The sequence below is a fragment of the Sinocyclocheilus grahami genome, unplaced genomic scaffold, assembly GCF_001515645.1.
Source record: "Sinocyclocheilus grahami isolate Dianchi unplaced genomic scaffold, SAMN03320097.WGS_v1.1 scaffold34.1, whole genome shotgun sequence".
NCBI classification, from domain to species: Eukaryota; Metazoa; Chordata; class Actinopteri; order Cypriniformes; family Cyprinidae; genus Sinocyclocheilus; species Sinocyclocheilus grahami.
In genome coordinates, this window is record NW_015505213.1 from 2,182,864 (window position 1) to 2,209,656 (window position 26,793).

Here is a 26,793-nt window from a genome sequence, read left to right on the forward strand (position 1 = left end):
TAAAAAGAAACAAGAAGCTGTTAGTATAGTAGTTAGAATGAAAACATTTAAACACTACATGCATTTAGGGAGGTGCAATACAAATGCAAACATCACATTAGGACCTCAGCACAGTCTTGTTACATATAGTGGGCAATACTACAAATATACAAATATTCCATCAATAATAACAAAATAATAATCATATTCACTATGACTATCTGTTTAGCAGCACTCTGTTAAGAACACAAACTAAAAGATCAAAATAAAAGTACAGACAGGAATGCCTAAAACATTACTATTTGTCAAATGCAAACACACCATGACTGTTTTAGTCATCACTCTGCACTCTTGTTAACCTTTCCATGCTCGTCACATAGAATTACCGGTGACCACAGTCTGGTGCTGGTGTGAAACAGTCTGTGATCTGTGCTGCTCAGACACAGTGAAGCCCAGGTTTCTGAAGACATTTTCACTCTCTGCCCATGTCTGCTGGAAGCTCTTTAATAACTCTTCTGCAGAGGCCTCTGGTGGAACATCCAGGACAGGAACATTCCCTCTTACTACATCTGCGTAAGTTGGTGGATCACCACGGGTCGTCACACTCCGAGAGTGGGAGGTTGTTTCAGTCTTTGAGCCTGTTACAGTGTTTCCAAACTCATCTACAGTGGAGAAGTGCTCAGTTGCAGATTTAGTTTGAGAGAATCCTTCAGGTGCTTCCTCTTGTTTCTCAAGATTCTTTCTCTCTTCACTTAGGTACTGGTGGGCTTGCTCACCCATTTCAAAGACATTCTTGAGGGCTTTAATATCAAAGCTTGGTATGTCCTCCACCAAAGATGACTTCTTCTCAGATTCAACATCTTCTGTGTCACTTCCAAGTCTCTCAGTAATCACAATGGGCTCCTTCCGGACATAAACTTTAGGCTGGGGAGACTCAAATTTGTTAACAAGCCTGGACAGGTCAACCCTGGGCAAGTCCTCTAACATTCTCTCATGGGCGTCGATGGATTTCGGGATCTCTGGCTCATTATCTTCTTTATCTAGTCCAAGACGCTCTGGGATGTCAATAGGGTCTTTGCGTACATATGCACGACAGACCTCTGCTTTCTGAGCCTCTTCAAAGAACTCACGCTTGTCTTTTACTGTCATCATGGAGTCTCCATGGATATCTGTGACATCTGTCAGGGATGATTCCATCATGTGAGTCTCAAAGGTAATCTCTGAACAGCTTGATGAGCGAGACCCTTCCAGATCTGTTTGGGCCTTTATCATGTACTCTGGCAAAGGCATGGGTGGTGGAGTCATGCCTTGCGAGAGTTTGGCTGTGGTATCTCTTAGTTTAGCTAGCTTCTCAGAGCGACTCATTGTAGGGGAAGGTGTGGATTGGTGCAGACGTGTTGGTGTTTCAGACCAGCGAGGTGGCGGTGTTGGTGTAGTGCCCGACCTGTAAGAGGGAGGGGGTGAAGGAGTCACTTGCAATGGAGAATCTGTCCTCTTGGCGGACTCAATACAAATGAACGTAGGTGACGGTGTCCGCATTCTTAGCTCAGGTGGCATTTTGAGCTCTGATATGTTTGATTCACTCTGGCATTCTGTCTTCTTCTCCTCCACTACTTTCTTCTGAGTCTCTATTTTTGCTGAGCCAATAGTAATCTTAGATATTTTCTGTGTGGCTCCACCAACTACTTTCTTTTCCTGTGATGACTCACTTTTTGCAGTCTCTGAAACGGACAAATTTCCCTCTAAAAAATGTAGTTTAGCCAGGGAAAGGTTCTGCACGTAGATTATGACCTCTCTCATTTTTTGCTTGTTGTATTGAGTATGGCTTAAATCAGTCTTCTCTTCAGAACCAACTAGCCAATCAGGAATGATACTCAGCATTGTCTGTAATGACTTTGGGTTCAGTTTTGCAGGAGCTCCTTCAAACTCTTTGATATAGCACAACAATTTTTGAATTTCTTCACATTTTTGTGCATAAGAACTTTCGGTTGTCATTGATGCAGTCATTTCAGATTCTGCTGTTTTTGTAATCTCTGTTTTGTTTTTCACCTCTTTCTGCACTGACTGTTTTATGGCCTCCTCTCTGCTTGGAGGCCGCAGTGGAGGCTTTACCAGCTTCTTGATCTGAAATTTACTTTTTTGTTGAGTGCTCTGTTGTTGAACTGTGCTCTGAGTGACCATCCTCTCTTCATGAATCTGGACGTGTTCCTCTCTCACTGCTTGATGTGACTGAATAACAGATGTCTGCCCTTGTCCTTGATGTACCTCTGTTGATATTGCTGGTTGTATTTGATATATCTCAACTGATGGTCTTGATGCCACAGGTGGTGGCTGCTTAACTGACGTTTGTCTTTGCTTCTTCAACTGGACGTCCATTTTGGTGTCTTGTTTGGTTTGTCTCATTTCCTCCTTTTTCTCAATTTTTACTTCAGCTCTGGTGGATTTTTGTAGGCCCTCCTGACTCATGGACACTTGAGAGACATCATTTCTTCCTGTTTCTATGACTGTTTGCTCTGTGCTGATTGTTTGAACTGTGTCTGGCTTCTCTACCTTAGGAATCTTAAATGTTTTCACCTTAAAGCTAGGCGTCACTTTTGGAATCTTTGTGGTCTGAGAAGGAACCTTCTTGACTTCTTGAGCCAAACAAGTCTCTATACTCTTGATCTCTTCTGCTTGAGCAGAAGCAGTGATCTGACTTTGAATGTTTTTTGTGGCCTGGATGCTCTCTTGTTTTATAAAGTCTGCTTTTGCACTCTCAACTTGCTCTGCAACAGAGAGTGCATGAACTGCAGGGGCTGGATGGCTTTTAATTTCTAAGGCAGCAGTGGTAGATGCCTGCTTTTTATCTAATGCAGTGCTAGAGGATTCTGTGGTTGTTTTCTTACCAACTTTTGTAATTGAAGGTTTGCGTATCTGAAAATTAGCAGGTGGCTTTTGCTTTGGTGGAGTCTGTGGACTTTTAGGAGGGGCAAGTTTTTCTGCTGTTTCTTTGGGAAGCATGGCTGGCTTCTGTTTAGACTCTGGTTCTTTAGGTGTTTCTTGCTGTGTCTGAAAAGTTATTTGAGGCTGTTCAGCTTTCTGTGTGGTTGACTCTGCTTCAGCCTTCATTTCACTGACATTAAATGGTTTAGTAGGTGGGGGTGAGGTGGGAGTAGTTTCTCCCTGGTTCTTTTCAGCCTCCTCTCTTTGTTTGCGATATCTTTCCTCTGCAAGCATGAGTGGTGTTTTGAATTTACTTGCAGGTCTTGTTTTTTGAACAGAAGGGTTGGGGGGAGGTGGGAGTTTCACTGGTGCAAATACCTTTTTAGGGCATGGTGGTTCCTCAGCTGCTGGTTGTAGCATAGGTAGTGCTGATGAAACTTTAGTAATATGTGGAGCTGGAGCTTCAATTGTTTTAACCAATCCCTTTTGCTTGGTGATGTTCTCTGTAGTTTCGGTAACTGTGGTTATGTTTGATACAACAGTTTCACTCTGCTCTGCCACTGATGGAGGAGGTAGAGGTGGCGGAGTAGGTGCAGGTTGTTTTTTCTGCCATTTAAATGTTTTGGGCTGTGGTTGCTTGGGAGGCTCATGTTTTGACACCTTGAATAAAGTTCGGCCTTTTGGCTTTTCAGGCTGGGCAACAGAGCTGAGTTCCTGCTGAGATGGAGGAGGAGGGAGGAGGTCTTGGGGTGGAGGAGGTGGTGGAAAGAATTCGGTGTCTGACTCCATTACAGGGGGTGGAGGTGGTGGAGGAGGAAGGTCACTGTCCTGTCTCATGACTAGAGGAGGGCGTGGTAAGAGGGCTGGCTGGACATCACTTTCTGCCACTGGTGAGGGAGGAGGAGGCAAAGAGAGCTCTGATTCAGAGGGAGGTGGAGGAGAACTTGGAGGTGGTGGAAAGTGAATCTCTGGCTGTGGTTTCACTTTTTTTATCATTCCTTTGGGACTGAGATTGCGGTTCAGGCTCTTAACATTTTTTTCTGATTTTAAATTCTTGATGTTCTGCTTCTGGGTTACAGTGGTTTGTTCTGTTGTCACAGTCGTCTGAACCTTTGTGACTGTCTTTGTCTCCTCGGTTTGCTTCATGCTAATATTAGTTTGTGATGCTTCCATTGAAGCACTCTTTGCTGAAGTCACAGCTGCAATTTCAGATTTATTCTCACTCATCTGACCTCCAAAATTCTTCTTCTTTATTGGCACTGGACTAGGAGTGTTCTGTTTTTGTTTGATATGTTGCTCCTTGACATTTACCTTTTGAGAGCTCTGAGAGGACTCTTGTGCATGAACAGCTGTTGTCATCTGTTTAGTAGTAGAACGATAATCCTCAGTAGAAGTCTGATTTTCTGAAGATTTGATCTCAGATGTCTTTTGTGTGCTGCTCTGCTGCATGTTTCTTACTGGAGGTGGACTTGTTGGCTTTTCCTCAGTTTTAGGTCCAGTGGGGCATTCACGGGCTGCTTGTTGAGGGGTAACTGGATTCTTAATGGGAACTTTAGCTTTCTTGTGAGGATTCATTTTTGATTTGTGGCCTGATTGCTCTTTCTTCTTCATCAGGGATTTAATGGTGCCCTGAACATCTCCCTTAATCACCTCTTCTTTCTCAATTTGCACTTGTTCCTGCTCATAAAGTGATTTGATAGAAAATTTGATGTCACCCTCTGTGCTTGGCCTCCTCTGCATATGTGGGGATGAGGTTGGGTCCAGTAAGAGCTGAATTGTACCTTTCACATCACCCTGTTCACTTACTTGGTGCTGGAACACCCTCTTTTCAGTTGAAGCCTCTTGAAGACTAAGGAGAGCAGTCTGAATGTCACCTTTAACAATGTCCTCCTTCTCAACCTCTTTCACTGCCTGCTTTGCCTCCTCCAGGGATTTCAAGGTACCTCTAATATCCCCTGGGACCACGTCTTCAATAATGACCTCAGTCTTTGCAGATGATGATTTTTCAAGAGATTCTAATGCACCCCTGATGTCACCAGGGACAATCTCTGGCTTTTCTATTTCTTTCTGTTGGTTTTGAGCCTCCTCAAGAGACCTAAGTGTTGTGCAGATATCTCCTTTGACTATCTCTTCTTTTTCTACGACAACACTTTGGTTTACAGCTTGCGTGAGAGAGTCAAGAGCTGCTCTCAAGTCTCCCTTTACTATCTCCACTTTCTGCATGTTATGCAGGGATACTACGGGTTCCATCATAAACACCTGTACTGTGTTAATTACATCACCAGGTACAATATCATCTTCAGCAACAGTTCGACCAATTGTTTGCTGGCTCTTTCTTAAAATCTGTTTTGTTTGCTCTACATCACCTCCAATTATCATTTCTGTAACTCTTTCTTCAACAATGTCATCAGTCCCCATCTGAAGTTGCCTGAGGTAGTCCAGTGCCCCAGACTCAATACACGTAGAATAAAAACTGACATTTCCTCTCTCTGCTTCTCCCACAGTTATCTTAGAGGACGGGTCTTTTGCATCAGCACTATCCAGCAGCCTATGCAGTGTTCCACGAATATTTCCACTAACTATATCCTCTTTCTCAGCATTGCTCTCACTTTCTTTATTGAGGAGTGAGTATATGGTCATTTTCACATCTCCTTTCTCATCTTCTTGAATCAGAATGCCACATTTGGAAGATCCTTCTTGCTTGAGTAAGTTATTAATTGCCTCTTGGATGTCTCCTCTGATAATTTGCTCTTTCTCAACATTATCACTCTTATTCTGATTAAAGAGCTGTTGGACAGTGGAGTTGATATTTCCTCTTTCCTCGTTGTCTATGGTGATTGCCCTCTCTATTGTCTCACGTCTGTTGAGCAGGTTCATCATAATATTGTTCAGGTCTCCATGTATTACCTCTTCTCTCTGGATCTCTGGAGTGTCCTGATTTAGAAGTTTGTACTTAGCCATTCTGATGTCTCCAATCTCATCTGCCTCGATTAGAATACCTTGTGATTCAACCATTTTCTGAGTATACAGCTCTTCTAGGGTTGCCTTGATGCTCTTACCAACAATCTCTTTTCTCTCCACACTGCTCTCATTGAACTCTGTGAAGGGAGTGGTTTCAAACAACCATGTTGTTGTCGTCACATCAGCTTTTGGGATTTCTTCACGAGAAATTACAGTATCTGTTTCATCAACTTCCTTGATGCGATCAAGTGGTTCCTTTTCAAAGAGCCACACAGATTGTTTAACATCACCTCTTACCACTTCTTCGCGTGTCACCTTCTCCATCTCATCATACTCCGAACCTTCACCCCGGATCTTGTCAATAGTACGTGTTTCAAACATCCATGTGGAGCTTCTCACATTACCTCTCTGAATCTCATTGACACTAACGGTTTTCACATATTTCTTTGATAGGTCATCCATTTCAAAATGCTGTTTGTTTGTTTTCACATCCCCCCCTTGGATGTCTGCTACTGTTTTAACAGCAACTTTCATATCCTCTGCAATCTCATCTAGAGGCTGAGTTTCAAACCTCCACCTGGCTGTGCTGACATCTCCCTTTTGGATGTCTTCTTCAGTAACAGCTTTGATGACATAAATCTCATCTGTGTCTCTAATTGAGTCTAGGGGCTTTGTCTCAAATAACCATCTTGCCCCAACCACATCTCCTCGCAGAATCTCTTCTTTTGTGACTGTAGTAACCTCATGATAGTGTCCTTCTTTGTCCCTGATAGCATACAGTGGTTGAGTCTCAAACATCATGGTGTAGTTTTTTACGTCCCCTTTCTCAATCTCCTTGTGTATGATGCTTTGGAGTTTGCTGATCTCAGTGTCAGATGCCTCCTCCTGAATCTTATCTAATGAGTATGTCTCAAAAATGAAGCGACCTTTATCAACATTACCTCCCTGAATATCTATTACTGTGCGTGACTCCTTGAGTTCTTCAGAATTTGCCCTGATGGAATCAATTGGTTGGTTTTCAAACATCCAGGTACAGTTCACCACATTTCCTTTCTGAATGTCCTCTGCTTGATGGCATTTGAGTTTCTGCATGGTCTCCTCAGATGTAGAAGTCCTGATATCAGATGACTGATTCTCAAAGATGTATTTCATTCGTGATACATCTCCAGAGTGAATGTCAATCTCAGTGATTCGCTTAAAACCACTATGATCCTTGTCATCAGTGATGTTTTCTAGGTTTTCAGTCTCAAATAGGAAACGCACTAGACGTACATTCTTACCTTTTACATCATCTTGCTTTACTGTGCAAGTTTTTAGGATTGTCTCAGACTCATCCTTGATGTTGTCAAGAGTCTGAGTCTCAAAAAGCCATGTACAGGTTTTAACATCTCCTTTCTGGACGTCTGTGGTGTCCTCAGTCTTTGTCTCTACTTTCTCATACAAGACATCCATTGGCTGGGTTTCGAACAACCATCTGCATGTTTTAACATCACCTCTTTGGATCTCAATGCTCTCATTTTTCCTGTTGTCCTCTTCCTCTAAGTTGAAGTATTTAATGCCGTCAAGTGGCTGGGTTTCGAAAAGCCATTTGGCTGTTTTGACATCACCTGATTGGATTTCCTCTTTAGATATTCCTTTGATTATCTGAAACTTAGTGATGCTCTCATCAAACTGATCAATGGGACAAGTTTCAAACATCCACTTGCAGCTTCTCACATCTCCCTTTACAACTTCCTCTCTGCGCACGGTTTTAACTTCATGGTAGTGTCCCGAGCTGTCCTGTACAGCATACAATGGTGTTGACTCAAATAATACTTTATTCGATTTCACTGAGCCACAGGTGACACCCTCCACTTGTATTTTTTGTGCATCTGTGCATTTGCTCAGGTCCATGGTCTCAAATATTTCCTTGTAATTTGTGACATCACCTTTTTCAAGCTCCTCTAGATTAATAGTCCGTGTGACCTCTTTCTTCTCCTCTCTGATCTGCTCAAGAGGTTTGCTTTCAAACAACCACCTCTGGTGTCTCACATCACCTTTCTCTTCTTCTGAAGCTACCACCTTTTGTAGCTTGCCAACTTCTGGTAACTCTTTAAGATTCTCCATTGGCACTGTTTCAAACAAATGCCTTGCAGAAGTAACATCACCACCTATAATGTCTTCTGGCTCCATTGGTCTTTCATTGGTATTATCTTTAAGTATATCCATCGGATGTGTTTCAAAGATCATGCAGTGTCTCCTAACATCTGCTCCTAAAATCTCCTCCTTCTGAATCTTTGTGCGTTCCCATTCTTCCTCTTTGATTTGATCGAGTGTCCTTGTCTCAAACAGCCATCTTCCCCTGTTTACCCCACCTTGATAATTTTCCTCCATGGAGACCCCACAGATTAATTTTACTTTGCTTGGATCTTTGCTGATCAGGTCCAGAGGCTGAGTTTCGAAGAGCCAGCGTGATGTCCTGACATCACCTTTCTCGGTTTCTTCACGTCGCACCTTGGTAATCTCCAGCATCTCACCAGAGTCACCTCGTATGACACACATGGGTTGTGTCTCAAACATCTTGGTTGTTTTCTTTACTTCACCCTTGACTTCTTCAAGCTCTGATTTCAGCTGCAGGAAGTGACTTTCATCGATAGTCTCAGTGTGTCCAAGTGTGTCCAGGTGCTGTGTTTCAAACAAATACCTAGCAGTTTTCACATCACCTCCTGCAATGTCTTTAGTATACATCACTTGTGTCTCTTGCTCATCCTCTTGGTAAATTCTGTTGAGTGAGTCGAATGGTTGTGTCTCAAACAGCCATGTTGCAGTCTGAACATCTCCCCTTGCTAGATCTAGTTTTCCAATGTGTTCTGCTGAGTCTGTTTTTTCTGTACCTAGAGCATCAATGGGCTGTGATTCAAACATCCATGTAGTATACTTTACATCTTTTCCAGCGATGATTTCTTGTTGGGATATGTTCTTTCCCTCATCTTCATCTGGTGTTCCATCTTTAATGGAATCTAGGGGCTTGTTCTCAAACATCCAGCGCATTGACTGCACCTCACCTTTCAGGATCTCATCCCACTCCAAATACTCTCTCTCTGGACTTATGCACTTGCCAGGACTGGTACTTCCACTATTTTCAAAAACATAGCGTGCTTGCTGAATGTCTCTGCTCATCTCCTCATCGCTGTCCACATAGGTTTGCTCTGTGTCTGTCACTTCAGTGAAGAAGTCACGCTCCAGGTTTTTACGCACTTCTGGGTGAATGTGCTTGTAGAGGCGCTTAAGTTCATAGAGGTTCCTCTGCTTAGAGTACTGCTCTTTATTGACAGCATATTTGGCTGAAGTAGGTGCATCTGTTGGCTTAGGGGAAGGACAACGTTCTGGCACTTGGGAAGTCACTTGAAACTGTTGTGTGGCAGATACTGGTTGTGAAAACTGCTCCACAGCCTCATATTGTGAGGAAGCCACAGAGGAGGTAGAGGCCTGTTGCATTGCTTTAGTGATAGACATGGTCTCATAGCTACCTGTGGCAGTAGTCTTTGAAGAAACATTAACTGGGGCCCAAGGAAACTGGTTGTAATCAAGATCAATCTTTGTTGGTATAGAAGGAAAAGACAAGCATAATCTTTTATAAATGCATAATCTTGTGCTTAAAATATTTTCTACTTTTATTTTTATGCATAAGCAGAGAAAAGAGTAATAGAAAGAAATATGCTTGAATAGAATAGTCAGTGTAGATTTATGTTGATTTATGTACAATTAACATACGGGCATTCCTTTAAATATGGGCACTTTTGGCCCTGTGGGCTTAAAATAAATTTTTTACACTCTTACTAGTTTTTTATACATTTGTCAACAGTAGAGATATGCATCGCAGAAGAGTTCTGTTAATTTTTATATGGGCCTATTTTTTTTACACTAAAGTATCAATTCCACCACATCTCAAATTATTTATTGTGTTTAACATAATTCTGTAAATTACATTTTAAGCATTTTTTGGGGAAAAATGGCTATGCTTAAAGCTAATTTCATGTCTTGCTTGAAGTCTTGTGCATTTTCTTTTACGTGATTTTAGCTTAATTTTCCACATTATGATTGATATGAAATATATTAATACTTATATTTCTCATATTCATTTTCATAATGCCTGGATTTCTGACAAAGATAAACCAGTAACATCTATACTCTATGTATTGTGTGACATGAAAATATGGGGAGTGTTAATGGGGAAATCCGTTTGAATAAAAATTAACCCCTGTCCCCTAGAAAAAGTGCCTAAATTTAAAGAAACACCCATATATTTTAAGTCATGATTTTTTTTAACCACTCAGGTAAAACAATTTACTGTCTTAATCGCTATATGTAATTTTTACCTTGATATGTTTGGGTGGAGTGGCCTCCTCAATACTTTTTTCATGCTGCTGTTTCAGGGCTTGAGCAGAAATTTTTGGCAAATTCTCTTCTCCAATTACCATCACTTTAACAGGTTAAAAAACGGAATGAGAAAGAGAAAATTACAAAAAAGTTATGAGGTAACTTATAATTTGTTATTAAACTGTAGTAAACTACATTTGAACACTACCTTTCTCATCATAATGATCCCCAAAACTTGAGGCCACACTCTGATGAACATTCTGGTCCAGGGAAACCTAACATGAAAACAGTGAGCAGCACACCTAAATAATACCTTAAAAAAGAATGACTGGCAACAAAATATAGGTTTTCTAGTAAATTGTATTGAGTTTGGAACAGCATGAGAGTGAGTAAATCATAGCAGATTTTTTTATTGGGCATTGCACATATGGGATTTTCATCTTGTATGGGTATACCTGAGCATTTGAGGTACTGCTTTCTTTAACACTGCTTCGTGCCGTCACCTCTGATGAGCTCACCACCTGCTGTCAAAAGACAGAGAACACCTGTTGTTAAACAAACATACACAATATGCAACTCACGGCTGTTAGTACGATAATCAGCGGTGTTGTGCTGCTCAATGCCTTGTGATATGAAAATTAATCATGTTTAATATTGCATGAACAACTATTATTTGCCAAGATAGGGGATTCAGTAGCATTGCAAACTGTACTTTTTCATCAAGTCTTGTTTTAGTCTTTTTTGGTGGAATTGAGTTAGTGTTGTGGATCCCTTTTGTATTTATCTGCATTACCTGTCTCTGTTGGTAGTGGTATTGTGTAACGGTGCTTTGGGATGCGGAAGAGGAACTGAACTCTTGGCTTTCAAACTGTTTCTTGACGCTGGCCAGTCCGCCTGGCAGAGAGCACGGCTCAGAGCTGTCCATGACCTTGAAACACAAAATAAAACGGTAAGACACATTCATAAAATACATACATTTTTAGCTTACATACAGAATATACATAGAATAGATTTGAGACATATGATTCTCCTCTAGGGGGAGCTACAAGGTTGAAAACAAAGTTTTTAAATTCCTCTTTTACTTAGAACCAAACACACATTATACAAACATTCATTATACATTGACAAGTTGCATCAGTATTCGTTTTTTGTTAATCCTTTAGCATTAAATTATTTATTATTGTACAGATCTTAAAGACAGAGTTAGTTTACCAATAGAGCTAACCGGAATTCTAGTGACAAGAAATGTTTCTCTCCACACAGATAGTAAAAATTATGCAGAATGCAACACAATGACAAACAATCAGAACATGTTTGATATTTAATATATAGCAATGGAGATCAGGATTTTGAACCAATGGGATTTCACAATGGGCAGCACTCCACACCACAGCACACCAGAAATAAACATATTTCTACACATAATGTATGTTTAAAAATAATGATAATTACAAAAACATAATACATTTCTACACCTTTAAAATGAAAATTAAAAAAGAAAATATAAAAATAACAAAAACTGTATCAATGAAAAGGCTCTGTAAAACCAAACAACCGCCAAAATATTTTCATGGTTGTAGTTAGGATACAAGCACAAATAGTTTAGGACACTGTGTAATAATACTCCACCTCATCCAGTAACTGCCATCTCACTTTATTTAATGCAACCCAAATTCCCACGTGGGATCAATAAAGTGCAAATCCATTGAATGTGTATTTTATGCATCTATTATGTATTACACAGCCATTAAGTACAGCATGCTTATATGAGCTGAAAGGATTTTATTCTGAATTGTAAATCTTAAATAGGAAGAGGAAGGCCTTAGACAAGAAGTAGGAAATCTGTGCCTATTTTTCCTTCACTACAGGTAATATGATATGAGTGTGTGGGCCAGCATATGTTCATGCGTATTTGTGTGCGTCTTCATGCTGGTAAATACCACAGATGGGCTTCTCTCCTCCTTGGTAGCGGCAGCTTGGTATAAGGCCAGTCTCTGCTTTAGAGGCACAGTATCAACCTCACCGTCGGCGTGTCCCTCCCTTGATGGTGAAACACCTGCGCTGCCCGCAGCTGAAATACACACAGAGACACACTCAGGTTGCAGGGTGTGCATCATTCGCTATTAAACCTGAACCTGTAACATAAATAAATGCATTTCTTCACCCTGACTCAGGTCTCATGATTGGTTCATGGGAAACTAATGTTAGATTAGAGATCACATCATCTGTCATATTTTCAAGAGTAAATTTAGCCAGACAAAGTCAAACTGACAACAGGGATGTATTGTGACAGCTAATGCTGACTCTCTCTCTGTCTCCCAGCCTATAGATGGCTCCAATGACAAGATGAGAAATTATGTCATAAAGCATGCACATCGTTCTCATCAATCACGGTTTTCAAAGTTGGATCACCCAAGCCATCACCACTACCAGCTCCGGTAAGGGTTGTACACATATAAGGTAATTTACATATATTACATGGGAGGTTATGAGGATGCGCAATATAATTTTACCACATCTGTCAGTAACAATATAAGAGTTTCTTTTTTAATGTATTGGTATTATCAATAATGATACATTTATCTGTCAACTAGCACTCTTTTTAAGGACTTTTTTTTTTATAATACCAAGAATTTAATAATAACATTGTTAAATGTAATTATTAGAAGAAATTAAAACTTAAAATATTTACAAGAAGCATTTAATTTTTTTAACTTCATGGTATAGAATTCTCTTATTGGCCATTAGTGGATTATCAGCCATGACATGAAAATAATTATTGGCTTATCCGTATTAGCCAATGTAGTGGTTGATGTACAAGGTTGCTTTATAATGAAAATGTAATTATTTTGTTTACGATTAATACTGTAGTAATTACCTATTGTAATACTATAGTATAGAGATTTATTTCCATCACAGAATAAAAATTTAATGTTTTCATGTTTTAAACTTTTTCTCACAATTCTGACTTTTTTATAGCAGTTATGAGTTTATCTCACAATTCCGAATTGCAAGATATAAATTCAAAATTGTGAGATGTAAACTTGCATTTCTGAGAAAAAAGTCTGAATAGCAAGATATAAACTTGCAGTTGCGAGAAAAAAGTCAGAACTGTGAGAAAAAAGTCACAGTTACCTTTTTATTTATCATTCAGTGGCGGAACAAAAACAGAATTGTAAACTCAGAAATTTGAGAAAAAAAGTCAAGATTCAGGAATATTGTGAACAATTGTGAAATAGAAACTCGCAACTGTGAGAAAAAGTCAAAATTGTGAGATTGTGAGAAAGCTGAAGTCACCTTCTTTTTTTAAACAAGCTTCCATACAATATATACCATATTAAAAAATTGTAAAATAGCTTTAAAAAATATTTCAATCATATTAAAAAGATGATTAAAGAATGAAATATCAAAACATTACATTATTGGCAGACGCATGCTAGTTCTTTGAATAGCTGCACATTTTTAATTCTTCATTGATTGAGTATTTGAATTCTCTCCATCCCCGCTAAAGATAAGAGCCCACGGAGGATGTACTACAATGCTATTCGCTGACGATTTCAAGCCAGATCTTAGTGCTGTCATACACCCACACTGCTTTTCTTGCATCAGTAAAGCATGACCGTATCACCATGTGACCAAGACATGTTCCCTGAACCGTTAATTTTAGCAGAGCAGTTATTCAGAGCATGCCAGTGTAAAACTAGCCCAGCAGAAGGATAGAGATGATTCAGATCCAGAATAAGCAATCTTTAGTAGCTGTTGAACAGAAACTCTACACCTGAGGGTATCTGACACTTTTCAAACACAGAGACGAGGGGATGTGGAGACAGAGGGATCACATACTTGTTTGTCATGATAGACATCAGCGGAGAAGATGGACGATGAACATTCCAGAACACCTCCAAGTATCTAGAAGCGCAGGGGTTGGCGGCTTTCTAGGCTATCGTGCATTACCATGACGTGAAGTATCCACAATACCGAGAGCAATAAAAGAAGACTTATTTTAAACCAAGGCCCGTTAGTTTCATATTTCAGGGAGAGAGAGAGAGAGTGTGAGGTGCCCAGGAAGAGTGACTTCCTAAAATGCAAAGCCATAGCAATCTTTATATCGGTCACTTATATATCATTCAGATTTCTACTTCTCTAATAAGATTATCTGGCACAGTTCTGACTTTTTATAATAGGAATAGGAAGTAGTGTAGATTTATTGCCTTTTGGTTATTTTGATAAATTGCTTCTCTGGTTTTGGTTCACTTTGTCAGAACTAGCAGTATTAGACATCTGCTAAATGTTTGATTAAATGGTGTAAGCATTATATCAGCAGGCCTGTAATATTCTAGACTCTAGTCTATGGAATGCAGCAGTAGCTTACGGGCTAAATTCAGAAAGCCCGGTCTTTGGGACTCTATTCTAAGACCCTCATGGGGTGACACTCACTGCCACGCAGCAACTACAATGCACATTCGAAAAAAAGACATGTATCACTCATCTCATTTTACACTTCTCTTCACATTGTCCATATAATTGTTCATATAACTTTTAATTTTTGAAGCCAGCTGCCACTACTCAGTTAAACTGTAGTGAACTGTTATTGTTAAATGAAAAGCATAATGCATTTTGAATTGCTAAAATCTTAGTCACCTTAGAGTTCTTGTCTTGCTGAAATAGCCTGCTAAACAAATATAACAAGTATCGGAAAATCTGAAAGTCTTCGGTTAGCAAAAGAACCCTTTCGTTACTTTATGTTTATATAAATGATACTCATTAATATTCATTTTGCTCAACTCCATTATGATGTAACCATATGCCATGTGTCATCTTCATGCAATCTTAATGAGCGCTCTCGAACACGTGCGCACCTTAAGCGCTTTAAACCTGGAAATGTGTATTTATTAATTTTAACTCAACTTAATTTTAAAAGGCTCAAAATCAATACTTTTATGAGATTATTGTCAAATTATGAATTAATCAGTAGTGCTGATTATTTCATAAAAACTTGGTTAGGTTATAAACCATGCATCTTCCAAATGACACTTCCTCTCTAGTCCTCTTAGACTTCGACATCAGAAACCACTTCTGTTGAATTGCACTCACCTACAGAGATCTGACGTTTCCTCTATGTTCCTCAATGTGACTATAGTGTCACCTGGACAATCCAGATCCCACCTGGAGACCCCTATAGACACCCAGCGTCCGTGTGTAAAAGTGTGAGTGTATGTTTGGAGACCAGCTCCAGTCTGCTGTCCGGTTCACCTCAGAGTGATGGAGGGCAGGGACAGCTGGCTGTATTTCAGAGGCCCCTACCATTACCCTCCTCCTCTTTAAAAGATTGCCAGTCTGCTAGGCCTTTTTTTAGATAAGCTACTCAACATGCCCTTAACCTGAAGTCACAGAGAGACAGACAGACACACTGAGGGGGAGAGGCACCCTACTGTCTGAGAGATTTTAGGGTCATTCATCCTTGGCTTTAATAAAATGCACTAACAGTCCATTTCACATGTTTAAATTTATATAACGATTAAAGGGGTAGTTTACCAAACACGTTTGGTGTAGTCCATACAACATGTTAGCTATATTCCAAGCCTTCTGAGCTTTGTGTAAAGAACAGCCCTAAAAATTGACTGATAATCTCAATAAATAATGATTTATAAATAAATAATATAAACAATATAAATCTGTTCCTTAGAAAGCTATGGTATGGCTTGTAGTGCACACGTCATATAGTCTACCTCTGTTTTTGGAACTTAACAGACGTGGAAACTTGTTGTCTGGAAAATTCTTCCAAAATTTTTCCTTTTGTGTTCCGTGGAAAAAACAACATACAAAGCTGGAACAATATGAGGGTGAATAAATAAGGATAAACACAATTTTCAACAGAACTTTCTCCATTGAAAGAGGAGGTGACAGCTACTACAAAGCTCTAACTATTATAAAGCACCTCCAGAAAGGTCTTACATTTGTTTGTATGTGTTGGCATAAGAGTCAGACATAAGTCAGGACTTATTTATTTAATAATATAAGTTATTTAGTACATCAAGTTAAACTACATTTTTAATATTTTATTTTATTTACGTTTTTCAAAAGTAACAAAATGAACATTATTTATTATAAGCAACAGCATGTTTATTGTTTCATTTGATTTTTTAAATAGTTTTTTATTGTATTATTTCATTTTTATGGTTTAATTTTTAGTTTTAGTAAACTATAATTAACCTTTAATTTTAAAAGCCATAATTGTTTAGATGGAATCGAATGATTGGACATTTATGGATGCTGTGTGCTTTTTATGTTAGAAAAAAAAAACGTATAAAATTGAAAAATCTAGGTGGCCCTTAAAAAAGACAAAAAGTTAAGAGAAAGAAAGTGAGGAGAAAACATGCAATCACACCAAATATAACATTTACTCGGATTCTCCTGGACAGCATTAAAGCCATGCATCACATGATATCAAGAGAATGCAGCACACTTGAGAGATGAACAATATATCAGGATATGCAGGAGGATATGCATGTGTGAATGTCTGTGTACGTGTGTGGACCGGTCGTAAACAACGCTGTCTATTTAAAAGACGAGCTGATAGCCGATTTAAAGAATGAAAGAGGGATAACCAAAGACAGACACATGCAGACACTGACCATACACAAATCAACTCACCTGTCAAACAAACCTATTAAATTACACAGACCTCCCACTAGCATACTATTGTCACTGCATATATTTAAAACATGTACACTCAGGCATTATAAAGTAAAGTTTGGGTATGATAGGGCTACTTTTAAGACTATATCCTATGTCTGAAAACTCAAAGTAACCCGAAATAAGTGCCTTAAGAACAAGATTGCAGCAGAAATCAAACACATGTACATACATACACATACATGCTTGAGCACGAAAGCTGAAGTCTGTCATCATAGTTGTCATCATGATAGACAGCAATGTGTGAAGTCTTTAATCATGTCACCTTTACACACACACACACACACACACACACACACACACAAACTGAATTTCCACAAACATGTAAATCACATAAAAATGAAGAGGTTGTAAAGAGTACAGTTTAAAATTTCCTGAATCAGCATTTAAATAGCCGATAACAGATACATATTTATGGTGAATTAAAAAATTCTGTTGTTCAATTTATAAGAAACTGAATCAGTGTATTATAAAAGTCAAAAGATACTCACATCCACCAAAGTTTGAGTCCTGCTTCAACATATTTTCTCCTAAACCACTATATTTGTCTGCTACTCTCCCACTAGACGAATATGAACCACTCACTTCCTAAAGAGAGAGAAAAAGAGAGAGGCAGGTGTGGTTAGAGAACACTTTCTAGTCTGTGTTTCATTTGCATTCTGCAGTTCCACGAGACCTCCAACAATAGTTCGGAAGACAGTTAGGAACAGAGAAACCGTGTTACATGGAGCACGTGTGTGTGTTTGTTTTCTCTATTTATCATTAACAGTATATCAACAAGACTCAGTTTTGTGTTATATAAGCTAGAGTTCACCTGAAGCTTGAAAGCTGTCACCAAGTCAATAGTAATGCCCTTGAAACAGGAACATAAATGGGGAAGGCTGAGAACAGAAAAAAATTAACTGCCAACTGTGATACCTATTTACATATAAACATAAGGAAATGTATTTATAAAATTTGTTTAAATGTATTTTCAGTGTGTATTTGAATAGCACTGTCATTAGATACGCAACAAAAGCAAACATATATTCTGCCATAACACAGGTCTAAACTAATAACTGAGTTTGAGTCACAGAGCATTATAAATGCAGTCAACATTAGTGCATAAGATTCTAATTAAGTTTAAGCTTTAGTATTTTAAATGAAGAGTTACACTGTAAGAAAAAAAAATCCATAGATAAACTGATAATGTCCTGGCAGAAAATTAACAGTACGTTTTCTGGTAAGTTTACCTTTAAGTTAACCTGAAACACAACACAATTCAATGCAGAATTCAATAAATGGGTAAAACACCTGTGGGAAAAAATCTTGAAAGAATACATTATTTGAATGTTTTGTTTTTGTTGCAAGTATCTTAACAGTTAAAAGCTGCTAAATTTGCATAGTCCGTGCATGCAAAAAGAGCTCAGCATGTCTAATCGTCATCATTGGCTATGATTTTGAAAAATCATGACAAATAATGCTTTTTAAAAAAATTTAAAGGTGTCCAACTTTCACATGAATAAGAGTCCTAACTGGTTCATAAAAAAGGTAATTATGTCTTAGAATTGCTAGATTTAAACTTGCAATTCAGAGAAGAAATGTCAGAATTGTGAGATATAAACCTGGAACTTCAAGAAAAAAAATGTGAATTTTTAGGATAGGATGAGCTCACTTGTTGAGTTTATGTTGCTATGTCAGGTAATGCTTTGATATCTGAGTTTTAAAACTTACTGAGGAAATAAGACAGCAATATTTTAAAGGGTTAGTTCACCATAAAATAAAAATTCTGTAATTATTTACTAACCCTCATGTTGTTCCAAACCTGTACGATTTTCTTTCTTCCATGGAACACGAAAGGAGAAATTTAGCAGAATGCCTAGCTGCTTTTATTCATGCACTGAAAGTGGATGGGGACCATGAACACATCAGTATATGCTATTTTCACCCTCAAGCACTCTCTTTCTCTTAACCCCTTCACAAAACAATTTGCAAATCAAATCTTCCCCTGTCAGATGTTCCATAAAGTACTCATGCAGCTGTGAAAGACAGGAAGAAAACATCAGGAAGGGAAAATCAACACTATCTCACACATGCTAATGCACACTCACACACACACACACACACACACACACACACACACACACACACACACACACACACACACAAACTGAATTTCCACAAACATGTAAATCACATAAAAATGAAGAGGTTGTAAAGAGTACAGTTTAAAATTTCCTGAATCAGCATTTAAATAGCCGATAACAGATACATATTTATGGTGAATTAAAAAATTCTGTTGTTCAATTTATAAGAAACTGAATCAGTGTATTATAAAAGTCAAAAGATACTCACATCCACCAAAGTTTGAGTCCTGCTTCAACATATTTTCTCCTAAACCACTATATTTGTCTGCTACTCTCCCACTAGACGAATATGAACCACTCACTTCCTAAAGAGAGAGAAAAAGAGAGAGGCAGGTGTGGTTAGAGAACACTTTCTAGTCTGTGTTTCATTTGCATTCTGCAGTTCCACGAGACCTCCAACAATAGTTCGGAAGACAGTTAGGAACAGAGAAACCGTGTTACATGGAGCACGTGTGTGTGTTTGTTTTCTCTATTTATCATTAACAGTATATCAACAAGACTCAGTTTTGTGTTATATAAGCTAGAGTTCACCTGAAGCTTGAAAGCTGTCACCAAGTCAATAGTAATGCCCTTGAAACAGGAACATAAATGGGGAAGGCTGAGAACAGAAAAAAATTAACTGCCAACTGTGATACCTATTTACATATAAACATAAGGAAATGTATTTATAAAATTTGTTTAAATGTATTTTCAGTGTGTATTTGAATAGCACTGTCATTAGATACGCAACAAAAGCAAACATATATTCTGCCATAACACAGGTCTAAACTAATAACTGAGTTTGAGTCACAGAGCATTATAAATGCAGTCAACATTAGTGCATAAGATTCTAATTAAGTTTAAGCTTTAGTATTTTAAATGAAGAGTTACACTGTAAGAAAAAAAAATCCATAGATAAACTGATAATGTCCTGGCAGAAAATTAACAGTACGTTTTCTGGTAAGTTTACCTTTAAGTTAACCTGAAACACAACACAATTCAATGCAGAATTCAATAAATGGGTAAAACACCTGTGGGAAAAAATCTTGAAAGAATACATTATTTGAATGTTTTGTTTTTGTTGCAAGTATCTTAACAGTTAAAAGCTGCTAAATTTGCATAGTCCGTGCATGCAAAAAGAGCTCAGCATGTCTAATCGTCATCATTGGCTATGATTTTGAAAAATCATGACAAATAATGCTTTTTAAAAAAATTTAAAGGTGTCCAACTTTCACATGAATAAGAGTCCTAACTGGTTCATAAAAAAGGTAATTATGTCTTAGAATTGCTAGATTTAAACTTGCAATTCAGAGAAGAAATGTCAGAATTGTGAGATATAAACCTGGAACTTCAAGAAAAAAAATGTGAATTTTTAGGATAGGATGAGCTCACTTGTTGAGTTTATGTTGCTATGTCAGGTAATGCTTTGATATCTGAGTTTTAAAACTTACTGAGGAAATAAGACAGCAATATTTTAAAGGGTTAGTTCACCATAAAATAAAAATTCTGTAATTATTTACTAACCCTCATGTTGTTCCAAACCTGTACGATTTTCTTTCTTCCATGGAACACGAAAGGAGAAATTTAGCAGAATGCCTAGCTGCTTTTATTCATGCACTGAAAGTGGATGGGGACCATGAACACATCAGTATATGCTATTTTCACCCTCAAGCACTCTCTTTCTCTTAACCCCTTCACAAAACAATTTGCAAATCAAATCTTCCCCTGTCAGATGTTCCATAAAGTACTCATGCAGCTGTGAAAGACAGGAAGAAAACATCAGGAAGGGAAAATCAACACTATCTCACACATGCTAATGCACACTCACACACACACACACACACACACACACACACATTGATTGTATCCTGTGGAGTCATATTTCACTATTCAGCTCATCTGGTGTAAGATGCACACACAGAGTCTGTGCAACACTGAGCCAGGAGGTCAAAGTTCACCCTGGCCAGATAGAACAGGTGGTTTAATTTACACACACTGAAAGGCCGAGTTTCACTTTATCAGTTACGCTGCAAGTAAATTAAAGGCTAACTACTGTAAATGAATTCTAATAAACAGCCGTGTAGGTTTCTCATGATGTCATTACTGTGGAAGTGCTGTCAGACACTCATGATGCTTTCAAATGCACTGATATATTGGCAGAATTTACTTTAGTTAAAAGCTGATCCTGTTAAATCTTTAAAGCTGTTAAAATTTTACCTGGATAAAGATTAAAAGAGCTGTGAGTTAATTCAGCTGAACAAACACAGTGAAGAGATAAAGAGATACGATCTAGCCATTTATTTCATAAAATAGTATGAGTCTGGAGCATGAGGAACATCGCAATCAATCAAAGCTTACAAAAAACCAAAGGGATTTACAAATTAAATCTTGACAATATTGTGTTTATATGTTTGTCCTTACAAAAAGTACTGTGACATTGTATCAGAAGACCATACCATGGTATTTGGATATATATATATATAATGGTACTAGCCTAAATAGTATTTCAAAGCACTTTAGAGAATACCATGGTACCAGTGTTCAAAAAATCTGATAATACCAAATTGTCCAAAATGGCAACAGCATGATATTAACTTGTGTTTTTGGGGAACTAGATGTTACCATTTTTGGTGGCCTTTAAAGTGAAATAATGTCTAATAAGCTTATTGAACATAAGAAAATGATTGAACAGAAGTTAATGAACCTCAGTTGGAGAGAAACAAGATGTCACAAACAGGGTTATTATCATCTCTTAGGAAAATTAACCATGGTTTTACTACAATTAAAACCAAAAAAACATGTTTACTATGCTTAAACCATGGTAACTACAAATGAACCTTAGTTTTTCTACACTAACCATAGTTAGCACATAACAAAATGGCTAAAAATGTAACAAAAATTAAATTGAAAAAATATATATATACATAAAAACTTTTAAAAATCTATAATAGTATAAATAATACTAAAATAAAACTGGTTGTAAGTTACTATGAACAGTCTATAACAGGCTTTATGTGTATGCTGATGACTAAATGTAATTTTTAGTAGTATGACAAGCTACTGTAGCTCATCACTGTACAACATGACAGTACGACATAAAAATTCAACATGCTGAACTGCTAAACCTGAAATGTCCTTGGTTGTCATTTCAGAAATCTGGTCATCTTCGTGTGTTTGTGTGCATAAGGGGATTTCCTGTTTTTGTAAGCACCACTGAGAGTCTCCCATTACTCCCCTGTCTCTGTGATAAGTGGACATATTTAAACATGAGTCACTGACCTGGAGTTAGAAAAACAAGCCAGCGGGGCAGCTCTCTTACACACACACAAACAGATATATAGCCATATTCTTGCTAACTTAAACAGTATTTCCACCAACAATTTTAAAACAAACTCAGAGGCTTTTATGCACAAACAGGAGGAAAGAAAGGATGATGGAAGGTGACAGGTTTTGTAGTCTGAACAAGGCCGCAGGTTAATCTACATAACGTGAAGACGTGGTATGATTACCATGCACACATGAGATGACACAAAAACACATACCGAACATCCTGTGACAGTGCGTGAACATCCAAATGTGTAAATATCTGAGTTATTGTCCCCAGGCCTTGACCGACAGTTCTGTTTTCTTTTTTCCAACACTAAAGGCAGCCAGAAAGAGTCACAAGGAGCTGCTTTTAGCCTGAACGCTACACATAGCACAGGGATAACTATAAAAGAGTGAGATGACAGCACATAATACTTTCTACACTTTTAGCAGTATAGTTACTGTGTTTGTAGGGTATATTTAGCAGTAGCAAGGCAGTGATTAACTGTCAGCTAGCTTTAGCCTGTAGCATGAGTTCATCTCTATTTAAAACTAAATGTAAAGGAATGTTGTGGGTTCAAAACAAGTTAAGCTCTTTTGAGGTTTGCCAATGCAGCTGATTTCTACAGAAAATCATTCTGAGTCGGAGCTCAAACAAACAAAAGTGCAGTAATACATTTACAATGGAAAGTAGTGTAGCGGTGGGACTGCTATAATTTGCGTTTCACCAACCGAATCCTGTGGAAGCATTTTTCTTATTGTTATAGTCCCTACGTGGTGCATGTATCGTGCGATAGTTACCAGTTTTAAATGGCCATGACAGGAAAAATTAGATATAACTTTGCATAGACAAGGTCAGTAAGCAGTTTTATCACATTAATCTCATGTTAACATCTATAATGTTGAAATGACTATACCCTTGTGAAAAGGAAGTACACTTTAGCATTTACGTACATAATATACTTAAGTTCTGCATGTCAATTGCAATTAAATAAAAATGTATTTTAGTTTGAATTCATAATAAATGGAATTAGCTGAAATTTTGACTGCTTTTTTGACTGTTTAAAATACTGCATAATGTATTGACTAGCATTAATAGAAAACTAAAATATACTTTAATGTCATTTCTGTTGAAACTTGTCACAACACGCATTTACAGTGGGGCAAAAAAGTATTTAGTCAGCCACCAATTGTGCAAGTTCTCCCACTTAAAAAGATGAGAGAGGCCTGTAATTTTCATCATAGGTATACCTCAACTATGAGAGAAAAAAGGAGAAAAAAAAATCCAGAAAATCACATTGTAGGATTTTTAAAGAATTTATTTGCAAATTATGGTGGAAAATAAGTATTTGGTCAATAACAAAATTTCATCTCAATACTTTGTTATATACACTTTGTTGGCAATGACAGAGGTCAAACATTTTCTGTAAGTCTTCACAAGGTTTTCACACACAGTTGCTGGTATTTTGGCCCATTCCTCAAGAGCAGTAATGTTTTGGGGCTGTCGCAATTACATTTAACTTTATATGTAATACTGAATAACACTTTAAATTATTGTCATGCACTTAACATGAACTTTATGTTAGTCAATATGCATCAAAAGGTGTAATTTTTTTAAAGTATGACAAATTCTTGAAACAATTCTTTAAAATGCAGGCTACTTCAAAGTGTAACTTTCAATGCACTTTAAAAAGTAAAAGTTTTATTGTTTAAAAAAACTGTCATGAAAGTATACTCTCTTTAAGTACACTTAAGTGATCTGTTATTTCATTAATTTATTATATTATCAGAAAGCAGTTTTTTGTTGTTTCGTTTTTGTTTTTTTACATACTTTTAAGGTTTGTAGAACACTACATGTGCATGTTCAATTAAGTGCACTTTTCAAGGGTATTCTTGTGAAACAGTGTATATTTTGACCATTATCCTGGTGAAATGGCCATAGACTGCCATTGTAAGAACACTTCTGGTATTTTCACCAGGATGTATGAAGTGCTTCTCACTATTCCTTGGATATTGAACATATTTGCTTGAAAGAAACAGAGTGAAATAAAATCTCAAACATTGTTCAAACAAAAAATATATTTGTTTATACAGAGACCACATATCCAAACTTTGTGAAACAATGATTTCCTTTGCTCTGTTGCGCAAGAAGCATTCTTTGCCTCGCTGAGGTTTTAGGCAGATTCATGGAATTCCAAGAGAATAATTAGACTGTGGGAAAATATTGATTAGGTAGCAGTTCATTATGAGAGACATTTCCAGCCTTGCATTTGCTTATAGTGACATCTCCTGGACAGAATGCGCAACAACAGCTCTTGGCCTGCTGAAGGGTTAAAAGTGCTTGATATGTAAACCTTGGATGAACCTAAATTAAAATCCGACAAGACTTTAAACAGGATGTGAGGATTTGTATTTCTTTTTGTGGCTAATGAATAACAGCAGGAGGATTTCATGTCTGAAATGAAAGTTTTTTTGTCTCTTCTGACAGCCTTTAATCATGGCAATCTCTCTGTATATCCTAACTGAGTAATAATGAATGAGAAAGGCAGAGAGAAAGAGAGTGAGAGAGAGAGAGTGTGTGTGTACCTACTTAACCATATTTTGGGGACAAATTTGTACCCAAAAGTGAGCTAAACCTGACAAAATCTCCAAAAACCTCCCTTTGGGGACATCCTTATTTGTAAAAATACTAAAAAAAATAAAGTAAACAAAGTTTTTTTAAATTTTAAAAATGCACAAAGTTTCCTGTAAGGGGTAGGTTTAGGTGTAGGGTTGGTGTAGGGCAATAACACATACAGTTTGTACAGTATAAAAACCATTACGCCTCTATGTCCCCATTTAGATAGCTAAGTAAACATGTGTATGTGTGTGTTTATGTGTGTGTGTGTGTGTGTGTCTTTGCAAAGGGATCATGAAATATTAATAACCCCTGTGGGGTGGAGAGGTTATGTTTCAGATATAAACGATAGATGGATCTCTAGCAATCTCTCTCCTCTTCCTGTGCTTAGCCAACAATTAGCCACTCAATCAGGACCACCAGTCACTTATTCCACTCTTGTACAAAAAACCCCTCAGACTCAAGCATCTGATCAGATGGCCAGGCCTGTGTTTCACAACCAGGATGAAGAAATCTACAACTTACTCACATACCAAGTATTCTAGATTACTTCTGTTTTCTGTCAAGCACAAGCTTCATGCAGGCACTATCATGAAAACCCTTACAAAAATGTGCAGAATGAAAATACCATAGTTATTGGTACCCAGAAATGACTTATGTAATTTCTTTACAGAGGTAACCATGATGACTAACACCTAATTCTCACTGTTTTATTGATAAAACAATCGCAGAATATCTATCTATCTATCTATCTATCTATCTATCTATCTATCTATCTATCTATCTATCTATCTATCTATCTAATAGGTTCATAGTATGAAATAGTATATACTATTGTATATTAATTGTAAGTTGAACGTTTATATTATCATTTTTAATTAGGTTTAAAAATTGGTATTTCATTAGTTATATATACAGTATATATATATATATATATATATATATATATATAGTTTTTTATGTTTATTTGTTTAGTTTAGTTTTTTTGTTTAGTTTTAAGATTTTTATCTAATAATTTTATATAGTTGTATTTCAGCTTTCAATGGCGAAAGGTTTTAATAAATAATTAGTAACCCTGGTGACCACTGATTTTGGACTTTTCCAGTTCAGGAAAAGTTGCAATGCTAGACCAAACCACTACAGTGGTTTGAAAAAACGTAAATAGTAGCCTAATGCTGCCTTTTAAAGAGCCCCTATTATGGATTTTTGAAAATTACCCGAATGAAAGTGAATGAAAACATCCTGCCAAATTTTAAAGGAGACATATTATGCCCCTTTTTACAATATGCAATATAAGTCTCTGGTGTCCCCAGAATGTGTCTGTGAAGTTTCAGCACAAAATACTCCACAGATCATTTATTATATTATTTTGAAAATGCCAATTTTGAGTGGAAGCAGAAACACGCTGTTTCTTTAAATGCAAAGGAGCTGCTGCTCCCAGCAAGCTTTTCCAGAATAGAGCTGCGCCATTACAGTTTGGACCTGCTAAAAAAATCTGTTTTGGTCCTGATGATCATGTTTATCATTCTGAAATCATGCGTTTTAAACCATATTAGTTTAAACTCCTGATATAAGGTTTTCTGAGTGCACACATCAGCACACGGACAGAAAGCGGCTGTCACAGCATGTGAGTACTAAACTAAGTTCTCATTCACACACAAGTTTACGTTAAAAACACATGAGTTACAAAAACAGTCAGTTATGTCTGTGAAGGTAAACAGTTGGGAAATAAATAGCTTGTTTATTTTTGATCTGTGTGGCAGCAGCAATATACAGTAAATAAATCAATAAATCCACTGCTCTGTTGTCTCCTCTGAGGCTGGGACTCTAAATAGTGTTCTGTGCAGC

At 37.5% G+C, this 26,793-nt stretch overlaps 1 protein-coding gene and 1 long non-coding RNA gene across 6 annotated transcripts in view; one reads left to right on the forward strand and one right to left on the reverse strand.

The window, feature by feature from the left end:
* The window catches only part of xirp2a (xin actin binding repeat containing 2a), a 37,939-nt gene that overhangs the window by 958 nt on the left and 10,188 nt on the right, over positions 1 to 26,793 (reverse strand). The window contains exons 1-8 of one of the 5 annotated variants that reach the window (XM_016266896.1): positions 17,409 to 17,621; positions 17,100 to 17,182; positions 12,162 to 12,292; positions 11,015 to 11,149; positions 10,677 to 10,745; positions 10,430 to 10,496; positions 10,221 to 10,324; positions 366 to 9,438 (exon numbers count right to left, since the gene is read on the reverse strand). In XM_016266896.1, coding sequence (XP_016122382.1) covers positions 366 to 9,438; positions 10,221 to 10,324; positions 10,430 to 10,496; positions 10,677 to 10,745; positions 11,015 to 11,149; positions 12,162 to 12,292; positions 17,100 to 17,145 — 9,625 coding nt within the window. In that variant the 5' untranslated portion in view covers positions 17,146 to 17,182; positions 17,409 to 17,621. Of the gene's footprint in view, positions 1 to 365; positions 9,439 to 10,220; positions 10,325 to 10,429; positions 10,497 to 10,676; positions 10,746 to 11,014; positions 11,150 to 12,161; positions 12,293 to 15,315; positions 15,965 to 17,099; positions 17,183 to 17,408; positions 17,622 to 19,251; positions 19,349 to 26,793 lie in introns of those variants that run through there. The other 4 variants (XM_016266894.1, XM_016266897.1, XM_016266898.1 and 1 more) reach the window with 4 other exon arrangements.
* On the forward strand, positions 11,091 to 15,305 carry LOC107581363 (uncharacterized). Its single transcript, XR_001608828.1, has 3 exons — positions 11,091 to 11,170; positions 12,544 to 12,659; positions 14,030 to 15,305. It is a non-coding gene; the product is annotated as an uncharacterized lncRNA (long non-coding RNA).